General features: G+C 62.7%; 1 protein-coding gene across 15 annotated transcripts; it reads left to right on the forward strand.

Annotated features, from left to right (window-relative positions):
• The first annotated feature begins 763 nt into the window (after nucleotides 1-763).
• PHLDB1 (pleckstrin homology like domain family B member 1) lies at nucleotides 764-19,279 on the forward strand. Of its 15 annotated transcripts, none has more exons than XM_064634800.1 (26): nucleotides 765-1,166; nucleotides 2,346-2,447; nucleotides 2,881-3,004; nucleotides 3,080-3,250; nucleotides 5,140-5,265; nucleotides 6,694-7,778; nucleotides 8,543-8,785; nucleotides 8,858-8,995; nucleotides 9,122-9,259; nucleotides 11,181-11,309; nucleotides 12,514-12,669; nucleotides 12,761-12,871; nucleotides 13,057-13,146; nucleotides 13,650-13,766; nucleotides 14,532-14,669; nucleotides 15,099-15,248; nucleotides 15,634-15,801; nucleotides 16,126-16,242; nucleotides 16,347-16,440; nucleotides 16,647-16,691; nucleotides 17,104-17,395; nucleotides 17,501-17,591; nucleotides 17,677-17,823; nucleotides 17,963-18,182; nucleotides 18,261-18,346; nucleotides 18,628-19,279. In XM_064634800.1, the coding sequence occupies exons 1-26, from the start codon at nucleotides 1,080-1,082 to the stop codon at nucleotides 18,766-18,768; spliced, it is 4,506 nt and encodes a 1,501-aa protein (XP_064490870.1). In that variant the 5' UTR covers nucleotides 765-1,079; the 3' UTR covers nucleotides 18,769-19,279. The 15 variants fall into 15 exon arrangements, with proteins under 15 accessions (XP_064490874.1, XP_064490870.1, XP_064490871.1 ...); XM_064634801.1 differs by having other exon boundaries at nucleotides 2,349-2,447; XM_064634804.1 differs by lacking the exon at nucleotides 13,650-13,766 and having other exon boundaries at nucleotides 764-1,166; nucleotides 16,323-16,440.
• The last annotated feature ends 462 nt before the right edge of the window (nucleotides 19,280-19,741 follow it).

Here is a 19,741-nt window from a genome sequence, read left to right on the forward strand (position 1 = left end):
GTGCCTGCCTCTTCCATGTTGCGTCCCAGGCATGGCTGACACCGCACGGCAGGGTCTGCCAGGTTGTGCTCCCTCAAGAGTGTGTCCTGGCCAGCAGCACACGGTGCAGCTCTGGGGTCTGCCTGCCTGCTGCTGGCACCTGGCCATGCTGATGGGGAGCAAGGCAGAGCGTGCTGTGCCCAGGTTGGGTCTGGGGAGTCAGCAGCAGGTCGGGAGGAGTGGACCCCTGAGCACCCCCTGCCCTGTGAGGGTCGCAGCCTGCGGGCAGTGGGGTGCAGGGGCGCGGTGGGGCAGGGTGTCTGTGTGCAGCCCGCCCGGTGTTGGCAGGACCCCCGCATCGGCGGGGCTAGGCGTCCTCCCAGGTGAGGCTTTTGGCTGCGCCGGGAGGAAGAAAGGGGTTTTTGTCCTCCAGGAGGCTGAGGCTGAGTGGGCAGCCCTGCGCGCGGGGTGCACGGGGACCGTGGGCTGTTTGGCGGTAACCGAGCCCGACCCCTTGGCATTTGCTGCCTTCACCGCTTCCCACGGCGGGAACAAGCAGCGCGTTCTGCAGGCGGCGGTGGGAGAAGAAAGGCTGCCTTGTCCATCCCAGCAGTGGGGCGCCGGCTAGGGCGGCTGCGCTCCCGCCCCGCATTCCTACGGCAGAGCCGGTTGGAGAGGGGCTGCATCCCCAGCGGGACGGGCTGGGAGGAACGGCGGGCGTCCCCTGCGTGGTGAGGAACCAGGTGAGGGGCTCCGATGGAGGGCAGTGCTGGGGGACACGGTGCATCGGGCAGTGGTGGGATGCCAGGGTCACCCTCTGGCTCATGGGGAGGCAGGCCTGCCTGTGGAGTGGGGGGTGTTAGGTGGAGAATGTGGGCAGACAATCGCCCAGGGGACAGGGGTCCCCCATGGTTCTCACCTGGTCTCACCAGTACAGCTGTGCTGGGAAGGAGTTAACACCGGCGCAGGATCTCACCCTGGCCCCGCTCCCTTCCTGTGCAGCAGCCTGGCCCCTCCTGGCTTTTCCTCCTTTCCAGACATTGTGACGGGTCTGTGTGCAAGCAAGGGGTAGGGGCTCAGCTGGGCTGCAGGGTCTCCAGATGCTGGGAAGTGCAGCATCCCAGTGCATGGGGGACATGGGCACCCTGCCGTGGAGGGTCCCACTCGGCTCCAGGACCAGGTGGCAGGTAAGGGAAGGCAGCTGGTGGGCACTGGTGAACTGCTCTTGGGGTACTGCATCTCTGCTTCCTCCTGCCCCAGCTGAGCTGTCCCTATTCTGTGTGGGGTGGCTGCGGTCCCCAAGGAGACCTTGCTGTGGGGCAGCCAACTCTGGTGTCGTAGGAGACATGGGCTTCATCCCAGCCCTGGATCCCATGCCTGGTGTTTTCCAGCATTTCATTTTTTCCACAGTGTGTAATAGCCGCTCACTCGCCCCCGCAGCTGAGCCCGGTGCTGGCCGAGCTGCGGGGGTCCCTGCAGGGGTTGGCGGGACAGCGGGCAATGCTCCCGGGGGCTGAGCCTGGATCTCCTCCTGGTGGCCTGCGATCGGGATCCCTAACGGGGATAGAGTACTCCCTGGTTGGGCTGCATGGGAAGGGTTAAGCTGCACTTGGCCAGTCCTGGGCGGAAGGGAGGGACATGGGGAACAGCAGACGGTAAATTTAGTAACCCTGGAGCATCCCGACATGGCGTGAGCGCCGGGTGACGGAAATCGTTCCTTCCCAAACTGCCTCCCACCCACGCAGAGAATGAGTGGCAGCATAGCTACTCCAGGGGCAGCCAGCCCTGCCAGCCATGGGCCTGTGTGCCACCTCAGCAGGGACATGGCACAGACGGCCAAGCTTGTGTACCCTGAGCTGCTGCTGCTGCTGGGCTGTGTGGGAGCAGAGGTGTGTGCCTGGGTGCTGGGGACGGGCGCTGGTGACACGCTCAGGGGTACCTGGGTTGTGCCATGCATGGCAGGCAGGTGTTGCTAGGGACAGCCAGATCCTGTGCTTGTGTATCTTTGTCCACTGGTGGCCACTGGAGGTCTGGTTGTCCACCGCTCTTGAGGTTTAGGGTGTGTGTTTCCTACACTGCCTCCCCAAAACTGAGCATGTATGCCGTCTCCTTCTGGGACTATGTCTGTCCTGACACCTGGCATGCATGTGGGTTTCCCTGGGCAGATGGGGATGTGTGCCTCGGCAGGCAGGGATGCTCACTGACTTCAGGCAGCTGCTGACATGCTGGAAACAGGAGCTCAGGATGGGCATCCTGTTGTTGGGAAATGCTGGTTTGGAATGGGTAGGGTTTATGCTTAGTGTGTGATGTGCAGGAGGAATACATAAAGGCCATGCCCATTGTGGTCACTCTGTTTCTTTTGGCAGCAGCCCGTGCCCAGAAGCATCCAGTATCTCCAGGCAGGCATCATGGAGGCATCTGGCAGGACCCCCACCAGCCCAACCCACAGAGTCCAGAATGTCATCCAGGTGAGCACACAGGACCACAGGACCTTTGCCCTGTGGGAACAGGGGGATCTGGCTGGGAGCCCTTCTCCTCCACAGCCAGCCCTACCACGGGTGCTGTCCTCCAGCCTCTCCTCACCCCAATCCTATTATGGGATCGTCCGCAAAGCCCATTGAGCTAAGCAGCTGGTAGCTCAGATCCTCTTAGATGCAGCCCAAGCCCCAGAGATCTGCTCCCAGGGCAGCTCACCTCTGCTCCCCGAGGTGGATAGCACAGGCAGGAGACAGCCCTCATCTCCTGTGTCTTGCTGCTGGACGGTCCTGCTGGTGTGTGGCTGTGCCTGGGCAATGACCCCACCTGTGCCTGTGGCTGTTCTGGAGCAGACCAGCCCGCTGGGCAGTGCAGGGGAGTGAGCTGCATCTGTGGGAGCTGTGAGCATCCCTCCCTCTCCTGCAGAACAGCCCTCTGGACCTGATTGACACGGGCAAGGGGCTAAAAGTGCAGACAGAGAAGCCACATTTGGTGAGCCTGGGCAGCGGCCGACTCAGCACTGCCATCACGCTCCTGCCCCTGGAGGAAGGTGAGTGCTGGCTGCCAGGCAGTCCCTGCGGGCATGCTGGCGGCAGGGACACTGAGCTGCCCTCTCTGCTGGCAGGAAAGACCACCATCGGCACAGCCATGACAGACATTGTCCTGCAAGGCCCTGGGCTGGTGCCTCAGCACTGCTACATTGAGAACGTGCAGGGGACGCTCACCCTGCACCCCTGTGGCAACACCTGCACCATCGATGGTGTGACTGTCCGGCGGCCCACGCGCCTCACCCAAGGTAGGAACGGGCTGGGGTTCACCAGAGCCTTCACCCGGGGAGTTGTGCCATCAGGTATCAGAGTGTTGGCAGAACCATCCTGTAATTGCATATCCCAGCTGGGATGGTCCTGCCTCTGTACCCTGGGCTGGCATGTTTGAGAACAGTTTGAGAACCGGCTTTGCCAAGTGCAGCAAGTGAGGTGGGGAGGGAGAGAGCCGGGCGGGCTTTGGAGAACAAGGGGAGATGCTAAGTCGGCTTTTGGAAGGGAGATGACAGAGGAAAACCACCTCAGGTATCCTCCCGAGGGATGGCTGCCGGGACACGCCAGTCTGCCTGCGCGGCTGGAGGGCTTGGACCCTGCGGGTCCCCCATGGCCGCTGCTGGGGAGGGGGCATGGGGAGAGCCAAGGGCCCCTTCCCACGCCATCCCGTCCCTGAACGTCCCGTATCCCGCTTCCTGGGAATGACTCTCCGCCGGGCCGGGCGGGGCGGGCGAGGCCCGGCCCCCCGGCCCTCCCCGAGGGCGGTGCGGCGCTGCCCGGGCGGCGGCGGTGGCGGTGGCGGTACGGTGAGTGCGGCGCTGCGGGGCCACGCGTGTCTGCGCCTGGCGGGGGGACTCGCTCCCGTCCCTCTGCGGGTGACAAAGCCCCGGTGCTCCCCGCGGGCGGTGGCGTTGCGGCCCCCCCGCGCCAGTCTCCGTCCCTCCCCGGGGAGGGGGGAGCCGCCCGCGTGGGCGCTGCCGCGGGCGTCCCCGCGGGGGACAATGGGAGCCACGTGGCCGCCGGAGAAGGGGCGCGACGGCTCCGGCGCGACGGTCCTGCCGGGTCCCGCCGGCCCCATGGTGGGTAACGAGGGCCAGGTGGGCTGTGGGGTGCGGGCAGGGGTCAGCCGAATACCCCGTTCTACTGCCCGCGGGGGCCGGTGGGGGCAGGCAGGGATACGGCGGGGAAGGGAGGGCACCTGTGCCCAACCACAGTGGGACGAGCCGTGGGGCTGCCAGGCCGGCGCTCGGGGTGCGGGTTGGGGTACCCTGCTTTGCCGACGCGACGCGTGGCTCCACTGGTGCCGGCACGCGGGGAAGGGGCAGGGCAGTGATGCCTCTCGACAGAGGAGCCGTTCCCGGGCCGGGCGCCGGCATTGCCACCTGGCAGGCAGGATGCCCTCGCTGAGCCAGGGTGAACAGGACTCGTCCCGCGCTGGCACTTGGACAGGGGAGCCAGGCCCCCGCGGCGGCGATGGCGGTTAATCTGTACGGCCTCTCACTCGCCTTGCTGCGAGCCTGGGCTGACGGGTGCTCCAAAAAACACATCCCCTCCGGCAAGGGATTTTCGGCTCCGGCTGTCGGTGAGGAGCGAGCCTCTCCCCGGGGCCCTGGCAGGCTCTTCAAAGCGGGGTGTGTCGGCAGCACCGAGCCTCTCAACCGCCCGCTGCTCCCCGCTGCCAGCACAAGGCTTCCTGGCACCACGGGCAGTGGGCGAACGGGCAGTGGGCAGCCCACGGTGCTGCACCCTGAGCTGCCTTCCTCTGGAGGGCCACTCGGCAGCCTTGCCCCGAAAGGGCTGCCACTTTGGGCCAAGAAGAAGTGTTTTGCGGGCAGGGACAGGAGCTGTCTTGTCTGCAGCTGGCAGACGCGCAGGCCCTGGAGAGCCGCCAACTCCCCCGCAGCCCCCGGCAGGGACCCCAGCTGTGCCTGTGCCTGCGTCGCGCTGCCGGCAGCTGCTGGGGAGTGACCTGGATTTCAGCCTTCCCCTAAGCCTCTGCTGACAGCAGGAGCCCGCTCCCCTCCCGGGGATGCATCTTAGGGCCAGCAGCGCCCTGCTGCCTCCCTGTGCTGGCTCCTATCTCCTCTCTCTCCAGCATTGTTCTGATACTGCCAGCCAGCAGCTGACCCCTCTCCTCTCTCCCAAGGGTGCACCATCTGCCTGGGCCAGGCCACCTTCCTCCGCTTCAACCACCCTGCTGAGGCCAAGTGGATGAAGAGCATGATACCGGCGGGAGGCAGGAGCCCAGCGGCTTTCTATGGGCTGCCAGCAAGTAGGTGACCCCCTTTGTCCCAGGCAGGGTGAGGCAGATGCTGAGGTGCTCCCTGACCTGCACCATTAGCCTTCCTGGCATGTGATGCTCTCCCAGCCCTGTCCTGCTGGACTCCCAGCCCTCCCACTTGGGAGTGGGGCTCATACCTGGCTGCAGATGTGCCGTCCATCATCTCAGCGTGCTATGGCAGCTGCAGTGATGTTTGTTAATGATTAATATAATTTCAAAGAGCACAGCTGTGGGGGCAGTGAGGCAAAGCTCTTGCTTCTGCCAAGCCTGGCCATGGCAGAGCCATCACCCATCGGAGCCCCCCCAGCTGCCTGTGTTTACATGCCAGGGCGGGTGTGCCGGGGCTGTGAAGGCCGTTTCCCTGACTGCTGTCCTTCATTTCACGAGCTGCTTATCTTGCTGTGTCTGCCTGTCCGTGGGGTGATGGGTTGAGTGCCAGAGCTGTGCCTGGTTCCTGGGGATGTCCAAATTCCAGACAGTGATCCGTGGGCTGGTAGCCCTTCTGCCTGCCCTGACCAGCACACCCTGGCACAGGGAGAGGAGCTTGGCAGCCTCTCCATGCCACGTGTGTGTCAGGAAGGCAGCACGGCCACAGCTGTAGGATGGGAGGAGGGACGCGGGGAAGTGCTGAGGCCGAGGAGCATCATACAAGTGCAAAGCATCCTGTGACTGCACAGAATCTGGTGCGGGCCCTGCGTGGTCCCTCTGCCATGCTTGACTGGGCGGGATCACACAGATAGGGCTGTGGCACAGCTCTCCAGGCGTGGAGGGCACTGCCAACTGCTGCGGGGGAGCTGCTGGGTGCCAGGGGGTGACGCAGCCTGGGTGGCACGCTGTCCTGGCTGGGCTCCGCGCCTGCTGTGATTCGCTTGTCCCCTGAGTGACAGGCACATCGGTGCTGCCCAGGGAGGACAGGGCAGCCCAGGCGGGGGCACCCTGGCCAGGGGCGCAGGGAGGCTGCAGGTGACGTGGCAGTGGGTCCGGACACGCTGCAGGTCAGCAACTTTTGGCTGTTGCATCTCTGACCCCTTGCTGGGGAGCTGGAATGTGCCAGGGGCAAGTGGTGGGTCCCAGTGGCTGGCGCAGGCAGCTGCTCTCCGGGAACTGGGGCCGGGAGCTGCGACACAAGGATGTCAGAGTGGGCGGCTGGGCTGTGCTCTCAGGTTTCTGTCTCCTGGGTGACGGGGCTAGCGGGCTTCCAGCCTCCTCCCTAGCCCTGGCTCCCCAGTCGAAGTGAGAGAGGGTGGCAGTGGGGGTGCAGGCAGCTTGAGGTGCAGAGAAGAGGGGCTGTGACCCAGCTCTGGCTCTGTAAGGCTGCATGGAGGAACAATGCCAGGTTACCTTGGGGAACCCCAGCCCAGGCAGGGACCATGCGGGGGTCACACCACACTGACTGCCTGCTCTTATGTCTCCCTGCAGAGCCCGAGGCCCTAGTGAACGGTGGCCACCAGCCATCAGAGCGTGGGTGTCCCAGCCATAGCTCCCTCGTCAGCTCAATTGAGAAGGACCTGCAGGACATCATGGACTCACTGGTGCTGGAGGAGCCGGCATCCCCTGGCATCCAGAAGCCGCCGGCCTGTGGCCGGTCCCCTCTCTCCCCTGTGGTGAATGGGGGTGGACGCTGCCTCCTGTCCCCCCTACCCAGCCCCGGGGCTGCCTCGGGAGGCTCCAGCTACGAGAACTTCTCTCCACTCTCCTCCCCGGCCAGCAGCAGCAGCTACACCAGCCCCTCGCTGAGCAGCCAGGAGCAGGGGCCACCTGTGCCCCCCCTTGTCCCACTCCGCTCCTCCAGCTACAACCACACTGTGCAGCCACCCACCCTGCCCAGTGGGAGTCCTAGTGAGCCTTGGCCGGTTGAGAGGCTCGGCGACCATAGGGCAGGCAGCCCCCGGCTGACACCCAGGGTGGCACCGCGGCCACGGGCGGCCCTACAGGAGCGGCCCCCGAGCCCCTTCCGTGAGCCACGGGACTCCCTGGTGCCCAGCCGACAGGCTGCCAGCAGGGCGGTCCCAGAGGCCCGACTGCAGCCCCCGGAGAGCCCGCGGGTGGCCCGGAGGAACATGGAGAGCATGCGGGAGTTGCCCCCCCTGAGCCCCTCCTTGTCACGCCGGGCTGCCAGTCCCCGGGCAGCTCCTGACACCCCCTCCCCACAGCCCCGGCTGGGCAGGGAGGTGCCTGGCAGTCCCCGTGCAAGGCGCAAGGGCTTGGAAGAGTCGAGAGGTGCTGGGAGCCCCTCGCCCCCACTGCTGGCAGAGACCTCCACACGCCGCCCCAGCTTTGGCACTTGCCTGAGCCCAACATATGGGCTGAGCTCACCGGCCATGCCCTCGCCCCATCAGAGCCCCCGTGCCCCCAGGAAGCCTTTGGGGGACCCACGTCTGCCAGCGGGGCCACGAGAGCGCAAGAACAGCATCACTGAGATCAGCGACAATGAGGATGAGCTGCTGGAGTACCACCGGCGGCAGCGGCAGGAGCGGGTTCGGGAGCAGGAGATGGAGCGCCTGGTGAGCCTTGGGGTTGGTTGGGGGGGACACATTTGAGCATGGGACACCCTCTTTGCAAACACCTTCTGTTATTTGCTGCTTTAAAACCTGGCCCTTGCCTCTCAGGGATTTGCTGCAGCTGCCAGGCTGCCGGTTTATCTGGGGGGATTATGGCCAGGAATGGCCATGAGTGCTCAGCAGCTCTCTGGGAGTACAAAGCCTCCAACTTGCAGCAGCCCAGGGAAGTTGGTGGGGTCGGCATGGCTCTGGGGCTGCCATCAAAAGCCAGTGGTGCCCCTGGCTGTGCAAAACTATCCAGGTCTCATCCATCCCTGCCAGGGCCATTCTGCTGGCGGCAGTGCCATGGCTCTTGTGGGCATTGCATCTATATTTAGGGCCGATGGAGTTTTTATGGAGCTGGCAGCTGCCTGGGTGGGGTTTGCCTGTGTCTCTGCTGGTCCTGGAGGCCGAGCCGCCAGGGCCCTGTTTGCTCAGCCCTGACTCACGCCCAGCGTGGGTAGCCTGAGTCACCGCCTGGAAATAGCGGAGGCGTTCAGCGGCCAGTGCTGCTGCCTGTAATTAGTCTGTCTCCAGCTCCTGGCACATCGCGTGCCTGGCTCTTGCAGGGGGTTTGGTGCAGCTGCATCGTGCTTTGTGACGTCCCCAGCCCATCCAGGGCAAGCAGTGAGCCCATGTCCTGGTGTCCACTGTCAGCACGGGGTCCCACGGGCTTTGGCCATGACACGTGCTGGGACGGGTGCCATGCTAACGGTTCTTCCCCACAGGAGCGGCAGCGCCTGGAGACCATCCTGAACCTCTGTGCTGAGTACACCAAGACAGACAGCACTGAGCCGGGTGACGTGCCCCGGCTCCTGGCTGGTGATGCGGATCCTGGCCGGCGGGTGCCCAGGGGTGCTGTGGCTCTGGGCCGTGCGGCCGAGGAGCTACGGCAGAGGGAGAGCCTGGAGAAATCAGATGAGGAGAACTTGAAGGAGGAGTGCAGTAGCACCGAGAGCACCCACCACGAGGTAAGGGGACAGCTGTGCCACGCTGTGCTGTTCCATGCTGCACCGTGCCATGCCAACCAGCCCTCTCCACAGCACGAGGAGTTGACAGGCCCCCGGGCCAAAGAGGCACAGCGGCTGGAGGAGGAGCGTGCCATCGTCCTCGGCCACCTGGACCAGCTGAAGGGCCGTGTCAAGGAGCTGGAGCAGCAGCTGCAGGAGACATCACGAGAGGTGAGGAGTCAGTGGACGCTGCCACGTCCCCTGCTGCTTGCTGCCCTCACCAGTCAGTGCTGAATTCCATGGGCATGAGCCAGATCCAGCTGGGGCAGCCATCCTGATGTGGCTGTGCCTGTCCAGGCAGAGATGGAGCGGGCGCTGCTGCAGGGTGAGCGGGAGTCAGAGGCGGCGCGGCTGCGGCAGGAGCAGGAAGCAGTGCAGCAGCTACAGGAGAAGCTCTCCAGCCTGGATGCCAGCATCCGCAAGGAGCGGGACAAGGTGAGCCTCACTGCAGGTTTGCACTGTCACCATCTGTGCCTTACCCTCCCTGGCACTTGCAGCCAGTGCCATGATGCCCCGTGCTGCGGTGTTCCCCTGCAGACACGTTCTCCAGACCCTGGGCTCCACAGAGGCTTTGGGGAGCAGCCCCTCTGGTTTGTGTTGTGGGGAGATCTGTCTGTCTGTCCGTCTGCCTGGGACAACAGCCTGTCCAACAGCCCTGCCAGAGGAGAACTGAGCTGATGCTAGGGGAGCATTTCGACTGCTGCCTGTCGCGCTGGCAGGGTCTGGCAGGGAGACTGTTGTGTGGGGCTTTCCAGGTGGCTGCTGCCTGTGGTGGGCAGTGCTGAAGTGGGGGTCTTGGCGTTGCCCATTCCCTGCCCTTGCTGGGGAACTGCATCTTGTGGCAAGTCACCTCACTCTGCTGCATTTGCACAAGTGAAGGCAGCTGCTGCTATAGCGTTCAGCTTGCTGGAGGTGGCTGGGAAATCACTGCAGGTGTTTTAACTCATCTCAGTGGCTGAGGAAGACATCCTGGCCCCCTTTCCCTGGAGTCATCTGTGGTGCAGTTATAGCCTGAAGGCACGCATGCTGCTGCGTGTACCACATGCTTGTCCCAGCTGCTGGTTGCTGGCCATCCCACTGCCTTGCAGGCAGTGTGGTATGACCTTGGGTAAGCTGCTCTGGAGCAGGAGAGCTGCTGGAATCCAGCTCCCCGCTGCCTGAGGCCAGTGGTCCTGTGCAGTCTGTGCCTGGGTCCCACTGGCAGCTCTGTGCCACTGTGGTGTGGCACCAGTGTCCCTGGGGCCCTGGCTGGCCCCATGGCTGTAGGTACTGGGGCTGTCAGGGTGTCTGTGGCCAGGCAGAGCAGCCATCAGCACCTGCCAGCAGTGTTTGGGGGTTTTATTCTGGTTTTGGTCTTCCAGTGCTTTGTAGGCATCATCTGTAGCCAGGGACAGCCTTGTGCAGGGCCAGGAGAAGAGCACAGGGAAATCCCCATCCCAACCTCTCTGCTGACCTGAGTGCCCGCTTTCCTAACCCGCCTGCACTACTCGCACTAACAGTGCCTGCTCCGAACTCTACCATCATCTCTGGCATCTCTGTATGCCCAGGAGCCCCTAGGCACCCCTTTTGATGCATCCCCCATCTCCATGTGGAGCATTGTTCCTTGCAGCAAGCGTTTCCCGATGCCAAGCCCCATGGTGCTGCGGGAGGTGGTGCCCCTACACCAGCCCTGTGTTGCTGGCCCCATTTTACTGCTTCTGTGGCAGTGGGAGGGAGGGTTGGGGTCAATTCCCCCTCATTCCAGGCCCAGGAGCAAGTGTTTGCTCTACCACTGACTTGACATAGCCTGACCATCACTGGCAGCATGGCTGGACCTCATCCTCCTGTTTTCACTGCTGCCCCGTGGGCAACCCTCTCCTGCTGATGGATGAGGGTGGTCCATGCACTCAGGCTGCATTCAGGACCTTCAGTGCTTTAACTGGCAGCATTCCAATGGTGAGCAGCACTTAACAAAGCCAGTTAGTGGTTGTTCAGAGGGTGCATGTAGTGCAGCTGTGTGCAGGATCAGGATGACTTTATCCATGCTATCAGCATTGATCTTTTTGCTGCCTGTAAGTTTGTTTTTGGAAACACAGGGCTGAGGTTGAGGGCTGGCTGTAACTCCTCTAACACCCCGTGGACCCAGCTCCTACGTCTGTTGCTCTCTCTTGCTATGCTCCCTCCCCCCTGCCCCACTGTAGCTGCCCTGATGCTCCTCCTCACAACCCCCCTCTCTCTCCTGCTCTAACTCACAGCTTCTGCATGGCGCCCATTTCAGAAGTGTATTTTCTCTCTTCTTTCTCTTTTTTTTTTCCTTTTTCTTTTCCTTTCTTTTTTTTTTTTTTTTTTTGTTTTGTCTTGTTCTCCCCTGATTCAGGAAAGGGCAAAGATTGATGCTGAAAGGAAGGAGCTAGAGCAACTCCGGGTGCTTTACCATGAGTCGAAGAGCCACCTTGATAAGTGCCCCGAGTCAATGCGGGAACAGTTGCGGGAGCAGATGCGAAGGGTCAGTGTCTCCCCCCACCCCTCCCGGACCATGGCCCACCTCCCTCCGCTCCAGCTTAGGCCAGCTCTTCCCTGCCAGCCGGGGCTGCACTGGGAGCGTCACACCCGGGCTGGAGGCAGCTGGCACCGGGCACCACCGTCCTGGTAAGCTTGCTGCTCGCCCGGGCCCGGGGCGCAGGGCTGGCTCAGCAGAGCTCCTCAGGACCAGGCAGGGCACGAGCACAGACCCTGCCCTGCAGAGGAGGGCAGGCTGGGGAGCCTTGGGGACCGCCGCATCCTCGTCTGGCTGCCTCCCGCTATTTCCTGAGAGTGTTTGTTTACACGGCACCGTCGGTTTATGTTACTGATAGTCTGCAGCATTTTTTCCCGTTATCTGGTATTTTCCAGAAGCAGTTGACTTTCCCCAGCCCATGGCTGGTGCCTGCCCAGATAAACCCCCATTGCCACAGCCTGTTCTGGGCAGGCATCCCCATGGTTGTTGTGGGTCGGGTGTGGCGGGCAGGGGTGGCAATGGAGCGGTCCTGGTGTATGGGAGCCCTCAGTAGCCACCACGCCAGCGCCGTGCCATGAGAACACCAGCTGCCTGGCTCCTGGAGCAGGGTGAAACATGTCCCCAAAGGGTGCACGGTGCAGTGGCTGCCAGGGTGGCACAGGCAGGCCCTGAACTGAGTGCTGCCATGTGCTGTTGATGCGTGAAGGCTGGGAGGACACACAGGAGTTTGTCCAGCACAGTGCTTGTCTGTGGGGGCTCTGTTGCCCGCTGGCTCGGTGATGCAGGGCTGCATGTTGGTGGTTACGCTGGCACGTGGTGTTTTGCTGCCTGTCAGGGCATGGCTCCAATCCAGATGCGGTTCAGCAGGGGCAGTTGGTCTCCAAGGGCTGGGTGAAGCCCCTGCCTCTGGTGAGCTCCTCATCTCATGGGGGTAATTGCTCTGTCCTGGCCAGTTCTGGGTTTCTCCGTTGCCATCTCCTGTGGCAGATGCTCCTGGCAATGTCTCCCATGTTTCTGGTGCCCTGCAGAAGGCAAAGCTGCCTGCCTGCCCACACCAGGCACAGAGGACAGGCTTGGCCATGAGCTCTTGTTCCTGGCCAGCACCAGCAGGATGTGGGGACTTGCAGGAGGTTTTGCTGTGGGATGCTTGCCTGCAGGATGAGGAGCTGCCCATCCAGAGGGACTGATCTACTGTGCCCTTGTGTGTCTAAAGGAGGCAGAGGCACTGGAGACAGAGGCCAAGCTGTTTGAGGACCTGGAGTTCCAGCAGCTGGAGCGTGAGAGCCGCCTCGAAGAGGAGCGTGAGGCACGAGGCAAGCAGCTCCTGCAGAGCCGGGCCGAGTGCAACCGCAGCATCGCCCGCAGGAAGGTAGGGGCAGAGGGGGCAGTGGGTCTGTCACAGCCAGGCTGTGTCCCATGGCTCGCTGGCAGCCAGCTCATCCCTGCTGCCTGCTCCCCAGGAGCGGGTGGCTGCCCTGGATGCCCAAGCTGCCCAGATTCGGCTGCAGAGTGCCCAGGAGGCCGAGCGCCTGACCAGGGAGCGGAGTGGTGTCCTGCAGCTCCTGCAGAAGGTAATGCCAGGATCAGGGGCCTGACAGGGGCTCCCTGACCCTGGGGGTTGCTCAAGGCAGGGGACAAGATTGCACCAGCTCTTGTCAGAGTGCTGGCAGGAAGGGTGAGCTTGGGAGGGGACCAGCCATGGGGTGCTCATAACCATCAGCAGCTGTCTCTGCTCTCACTGTCACCTTATGTGCAGGAGAATGAGAAGCTCATGTCTCTGGAGAGGCGATACCAGCTCGTCACAGGTGGCAGGAGCTTCCCCAAAATGTCCTCGGCTCTCAGAGAAGTAAGTGGGTAGAGGGGGCTATGGTGCCTAGGGCTGCTCTCCTGAGCCGCTGTTGCCAGTGGGGATGAGCCTTGTGCACCACAAGTTCTGCTCTGCAATGGCTCCTATGCTCCCAAGCACCCTCTGGCCAGAGCCAGGTGCTCCCAGCCACTCAGAGTCACTCTGGGCTGCAGAGGTTGGGAGGGAAGGAGGGAAATGCAACAGGGCAACATCTGGGACAGCACTGCTTCAGGTCCCACCCTTGCTGGAGAGCAAATGCAGGGGTGTTTTGGTGCTAGTACAGGGGACTTTTAGGTGGAAGTGAGTCACTGTTGTCCTGCTTGTGGCTCTGAACGGGGAGCCAGAACCATGATGCCCTTGGGAGCTGTGGTGCTGCCAGACCTGCTGCTGGGAAGAGGGGCGGGATGGCAGAGTCCCCTTGTGCCTGCCTGCAGTGGGACTCCTGCTGCTGCCACTTTGCTGCCTGTGCCCACCTTGCCTACGTGATCTTTACCCTCCAACAGGAGACCCTCTCAGAGCCTTATGAGCTATTGGAGGGAACTAAGTCCTTGAGCCCCCTGCCAGCAGCAGCTGCCTCCTTAGCTTCTCCTGCCACCCGCTCCTACCCCAAGGCACAAGAGGTAACTAACTAGCAGGACTAACTGCACGTGCTTGCTCGCTTGCCCCTCCTTGGCAGAGACCCCTTTCGTGGACTAACGTCACCCCCAGGCAGCAGGGCAGCCCTGCAGCAGCATGGCTGGGGCATTTCTCATTTAGCTCTCTGGCAGCTCTGCTCATTAACACTCAGTCCCTGATTCCAGGTGCTCTCCTGAGCCCAACGGGCATCCCAGCTCCCGCTGCTGCCCTCTGTTTTAACCCCGATGTGGTGCTGTGGGGCACAGGCATTCCTGTGCTTCCCCTTGCCCACCACTTACCCTCTGGCTGGGCACCTCCTGGCAGCATCCTGTAGGGTCCTGCTAGCCTGGCTTCCCTAAAATAAGAGCAAGTCACAAGCTTTAGCATGTTTGGTTCAGAAAGGATATGGAAGTGGATTTTAAGCTGCCTCAGTACAGCTTGGGGTGCCTCAGTACTGTGGGGAGGGCTTGTGGCCAGGGGCCCTGGGGGACCCTGAGGTCTCTCCTCAGCAGGCACTCAGCAGAGCTGTGCTGAAGGCAGGAGGGAGGCGGGTGCCAGCACACCCAGCCCAGCTTGGGCACCACACTCCCCACACAGTGCTGCGCACTGGGGCTGCCGTGAGCAGTAGGGCAGGGCAGGGCAGGGCAGGGCTGGGCAGGCAGTCTTGGGTCATGCGTGCATAGGGAGGTTTGCTCCCACTTTGCAGTCAGTGCCATAATGCCAGCACATGGGTCTAATTCTCCTCCTTCTCCCTCACCGTGGATTTCTAGGAGTACATGAGGCTGTCTGACGTTTTCAGGTTCTGCAGCAATGCTCACGGCCCCAGCCTGGACACTAAAGCTTCTGCTGCTGCCCCTGCTGCTGCTCAGCGCTCTTTCTTGCTTGCTGTACCTCCAGCAGCCGACGAGGTACCCGCCCTAGAGCATGCTCGGGTTTGCTCCCTTGGGTTGCCCGCTGCATCCCGGGTCAGGGGACTTGTCTGGCTGCAGCTGAGGGGGGAGCAGAGGCTCGAGCTGCCTGGTCTCCTTGCCAGGGTGCACTTCTTACCTGCTCTGGATGTGTTGGCAGCAGGGCTGGGGAGCAGAGCAGGTGCCCAGCAGAGTGGGAGGGTGGCCCTTTGACTGTTCAATTCAGTCCTGGCCGCTGGTCCCAAGCAAGGAGGATGCAAAGCAGGCAGGGACCTGACCTGGTGCCCAGCACCAGGGTAGCAGCAGTACCAACTGCTCTTCCTCCTGGGACATGGCACCCTCCTTTGGGAGGCTGGAGCTGCCTGTTCATTCCCCTGTGCCTGCTTGCCCTTGCTCTTCTCCTGGTTTAATATGCTTCTCTTTGCCCAGTACGTGACCGTTGAGCAACTCTCAGGCATCTTGGGCAGCCTCCACACCCCTGCTGCTTCCCTGCTGGGCTGCACCCCTCCGGCCCCTTCATCCTCAGCCTGCGCTCCTCCTCCTCTTTCATCTCTCTCTTCTCCCTTCATCTCTGCAGAGGTTTGTGCCCTGTTTCCCTCTCTTGAGACCCTTGTCCTCTCCCTGGGAGGTGCTGGGGATGCATGGGAAGGAGAGAACTGCAGATGAAGCTGAGCAGCAGCTCAGGCTCTTGACAGCCTACACACCCCTCATTGTCCTGTCTGCTGCTTCACTGCCCATGGGGCAGGTCAGGGGGGTCTTTTTGCTTGATCAGCTCTCTTGAGCAGCAAAGGGCTCCTACAGCTGCTGGGACTTAGCCAGGGAGTGCATGGGATCCCTGGGGGTCTGCACGTCAAATTCTGGGGGAGTGGTGCAGGCACAGGCAGGGATGCTACCTCTTCTCTGTGCATCTGTCCCTCTTGCTGTATTTGTCCTTCATCCTTTCTCACATGGCCTCTCTCTCCAGATGGAACAGCAGCTGCCAGGAGGCCCCGTGTGCCTCCCGGCTCTTGATTTAGAGAAATGGTACCAGGAGGTCATGGCTGGCTTTGAGACCTCCTCTTGCCCTGTCTCTCCTCCTTCTTCCCCTCCTCCACTTCCAGCTAAAGCTCACTCCTCTCACAAGGCTCTCCAGGTAATCCTGGCTCCCTGCTGCCAAGGCTCAGGCTTTGGGGCTGCTGGCCATGGCGGGAGTGGGGCAGTGTGGGGATGTTCCTGTGGACCCTGCACCCTGAGCGCTGCCAGGCCCCTGCCTGCTGCCGTGGGCAGGGGCAGAGCAGACCTGCTGCCTGGGGCAGGCAGCCCCTGCTTCTTATTGCCTGCAGCCCTGCCAGAATGGCACTGACATGGGGCAGAATCTGGGGAAGGGATGCTCAGCCCTGCTTGTGGATGAGCCATCTGTCCAGGGGGGCTCTTGCAGTCCCCCATGTCCCTCTCACCTCCATGTCTCTGTGCCCAGGTCTATCGTGCAAAAACAGAGGGTGACGCTGGTGTCCCCACCCCTCGGATGAAGAGTGGGACCCCCTCGTCTTCGCAGCTCAACCTCTCTGTGCTGGGGCGCAGCCCCTCGCCCAAGGTACAGCTGCCAGGGGGACCTGGGCACCCTGGCCATGGGTCACACGCTCCCGGTGCCAGGCCCCGTCCCCATCCTTGCAGCTGATCCCCTGCTGTCCTGCCCAGGGCCCCCCAAGCCCAGCGGGCAGCCTGCCCCGCAACCTGGCGGCCACGCTGCAGGACATCGAGACCAAGCGCCAGTTGGCCCTGCAGCAGAAGGGTGAGCTCTGGCTCCGCGTCCCGGCTCTGAGGGGTGGTGGGACTTTGGGAGATGCTGCGCCCGCTGCGACTTGGGCAATGGAGAAGGGAGCCCGGCCGAGGGTGGGAGCAACAGCACTCCGGAGGGATGCAGTGCCTCTCTCACAGTCTCTTGCTTTTTCCCCCCTCTCCTCCTCCTGACCCCTCCGCCCGACGGCGTGTCTCCAGCCAAGCTGCTCCCAGCAGAGCCCTTGCAGCCAGGTGATCTACCAGGTAGAGATGTGGGGCAACTTGGACTGCCTGGAGCAGCCCGGAGGCAGCAGCATGGCTGTTTGCTGGCACCTTCTGCCATGCATAAGAGGGGCATGATTAGCCCAGGACCCCAGATGCCTCTCAGCATCTGCTTAGGGACAACCCTGTGCATCCATAACCCGCTAATGCTTTGCCCAGCCTGCTTCTGCCAGCCTGGTGCATGTGCCCCCTTGGCTGTCCGGGCCCCCTCCTCCTGCCTGGACAGATTGCTGTGTTTGCCAGAGAGTTGTGACAGCAGCTCCCACTTCTGCTGCTACCATCCCTACCTGGCTCCAGCCTGTGGTGTCTTCTGCCTGTGCCACCCCCTCACTCACCACAGTGCGGTTTTGAGTGTGGCACACTTAACATCATGATCCTTCCTCCCATGGCACAGGTCAGCAGGTGATCGAGGAGCAGAAGCGGCGTCTTGCGGAGCTGAAGCAGAAAGCGGCTGCCGAGGCACAGTCCCAGTGGGAAGCCCTGCATGGACAGCCCCCCTTCCCTGCTGCCTTCCCCCGGCTTGTGCATCACTCCATCCTCCACCACCACCGTCCCCATGGCGCTGGGCCCCGGGCCGAGGAGCTGGACCATGCATATGACACCCTTAGCCTGGAGAGCTCAGACAGCATGGAGACCAGCATCTCCACCGGCAACAACTCTGCCTGCTCACCCGACAACATCTCCAGGTAACCCTGGGGCCAGCTCCTGCAGCGCGGGGACAGCCTGCTCTGGTGGTGCACTGCTGGCTCGAGGTCCTTCCTGCTGCAGCAGTACCTGCATCTGTCTTATAGTGCCAGCGGGATGGAGACAGGGAAGATTGAGGAGATGGAGAAGATGCTGAAGGAGGCACACGCTGAGAAGTCACGGCTGATGGAGTCCCGGGTGAGTGGGACCACACCAGCGCTGCAGCTGGATGGGGAGCAGGTCCCCAGTCCTTGGGGCTGAGCTCCTGTGTGTGTGCCAGCAGGAGCGGGAGATGGAGCTGCGCCGGCAGGCGCTGGAGGACGAGCGCCGGCGCCGGGAGCAGCTGGAACGCCGGCTGCAGGATGAGACCGCACGGCGGCAGAAGCTGGTGGAGAAGGAGGTCAAGCTGCGGGAGAAGCACTTCTCACAGGTGCGAGGCAGGCTGCCACCCTCTAGCAGCCTGGCCAGGGAGGAATACCTGGCTCCCTACTGATGTCCCAGGGTCCCAGTGGGGGGACATGGCTCTCCTTGCCACTGGTGGGCTTTGCAGGGCTGTGTTGCTTTTCCAGGCTCGTCCCCTGACGCGGTACCTCCCCATCCGCAAGGAGGACTTCAACCTGCGGCTGCACATTGAGTCCTCGGGCCACAGCGTGGACACCTGCTACCACGTCATCCTGACTGAGAAGATGTGCAAGGGCTACCTGGTCAAGATGGGGGGCAAGATCAAGTCTTGGAAGAAGCGCTGGTTTGTCTTTGACCGCATGAAGCGCACCCTCTCCTACTACATGGGTGAGTCCCTGTGCCGCCCAACGCCCCGTCCCCGTGCCATCACCCACAATCCAAAACACTTCTCTCTCTCTCGGGCAGATAAACACGAGACAAAGTTGAAGGGTGTCATCTACTTCCAAGCCATTGAAGAGGTTTACTACGACCACCTCCGCAGTGCTGCAAAGGTGGGAGCCGGGCACTGCTCTGGTGTCTGCTGGGAGCCCCTGGGGGCATCCCCATTCTCCCGCATTGCCCTCTGCAAGCGCATTGCCCTCTGACAAGCGTGCAAGAAGCAGCAGGGCAGCTCCTGCTGGATGCTCATGGAGTGGTCCATGGCCTTTGATGGAGCCAGCTCCTTGGGGTGCCAAGGGCAGGACCCCAGTGCTGGGCTTTGGAGGGGGGGCACAGGTGGGAATGCTGTTGCTTAAAGGGGCCAGAGCACTGATCCTGTCCTCCTCCCCTCCAGAGCCCCAACCCTGCACTCACCTTCTGTGTCAAGACCCATGACCGTCTCTACTACATGGTGGCACCCTCGGCCGAAGCCATGCGCATCTGGATGGACGTCATTGTCACCGGGGCAGAGGGTTACACCCAGTTCATGAACTGAGGGGTGGTGCTGTGCACCCCAGATCCACCACTTGGACAGACTCCTGAGGATCCCAAGCAGTGAGGAGCTTCTGCGGGAGCCACAGTCCCTGCTGCACCCTGTGCCAAGGGCTGTGCACACCATAGCAGTGGAGCTACACTGGGCCCATGCTGGGTGGCACTGAGCATGGCCTGCTCAGCCAAGGAAATAAGATTTTTTATGTTGACTTTTTAAAAACAAAATTTATTTGAAAAAGTGCTGAAATGTAAGAAGCTGCCAAAGAGCTGCCAGGGCCTGAGCTTTCTGCCTTGGGGAGGTGCCGGATTTGAGGCCGACACTTAACCACACTCAACGCTGTTACCACAGTGTTCCAGGGAGGGATGGTGAGGCCCCAGCTGGACAGGACCCCCTGCTGTGGTAGACCCAGACCCCTCTTTGTAAACCTTTTGTAACTCCGAATTGGTGTCCTGCCCGTGCCACGGCCGGACGGGGATTGTGGGGCTGCCCAGCCATAAAGCACTTCATGAACCAGGCTCAGCCTCTCTGTGTGGCCTCTGGTCCGGCCAGACCAGAGCCTCCCCTGGACGGAAGGGGGGGGGGGGGAAGGGGGAACCTGAGGTGAGCTGAGGGGCACGGGATCGGACGTCGGAGACGGTGGGGGCCGCAGGAAGGTGCGGGAGGCACCGGCGGGAACTCGGGAACCGGCTGGGAGCACAGGACGGGCCGGGTTGCCGCGGGGCCGAGCCCAGCCGAGCTCCGACCGAGCCGAGCCGAAGCGGGAGCGGCGCAGGGGGCGGGGCGTGGTCTGGGGGCTCGGCCGCCAGGGGGCGCGCACGGCGCGGGCCGCTCGCACGTGGCGCTGTTTCCGCGCGGCACACAACGGGGCCCAATGGGCGCGCGGCCCCCGTCCGTGACCACTTCCGGCTTCCCCCGACGTGGCCCAATGGGCGCGCGCGCGCCGCGGGATTGGTGCGCGGGGCCGGCGCCGCCGAAC

The sequence above is a fragment of the Pseudopipra pipra genome, chromosome 23, assembly GCF_036250125.1.
Source record: "Pseudopipra pipra isolate bDixPip1 chromosome 23, bDixPip1.hap1, whole genome shotgun sequence".
Taxonomy (NCBI): Eukaryota; Metazoa; Chordata; class Aves; order Passeriformes; family Pipridae; genus Pseudopipra; species Pseudopipra pipra.

Bases quoted from the DNA above. Each gene is read 5' to 3' on its own strand.
- PHLDB1 (XM_064634800.1), top strand. From the start codon at position 1,080: ATGCTGGGAAGTGCAGCATCCCAGTGCATGGGGGACATGGGCACCCTG. The intron at 8,996-9,121 runs GTGAGGAGTCAG...GTGCCTGTCCAG, and splicing joins TGCAGGAGACATCACGAGAG to GCAGAGATGGAGCGGGCGCT. The intron at 15,802-16,125 runs GTAATCCTGGCT...CTCTGTGCCCAG, and splicing joins CCTCTCACAAGGCTCTCCAG to GTCTATCGTGCAAAAACAGA.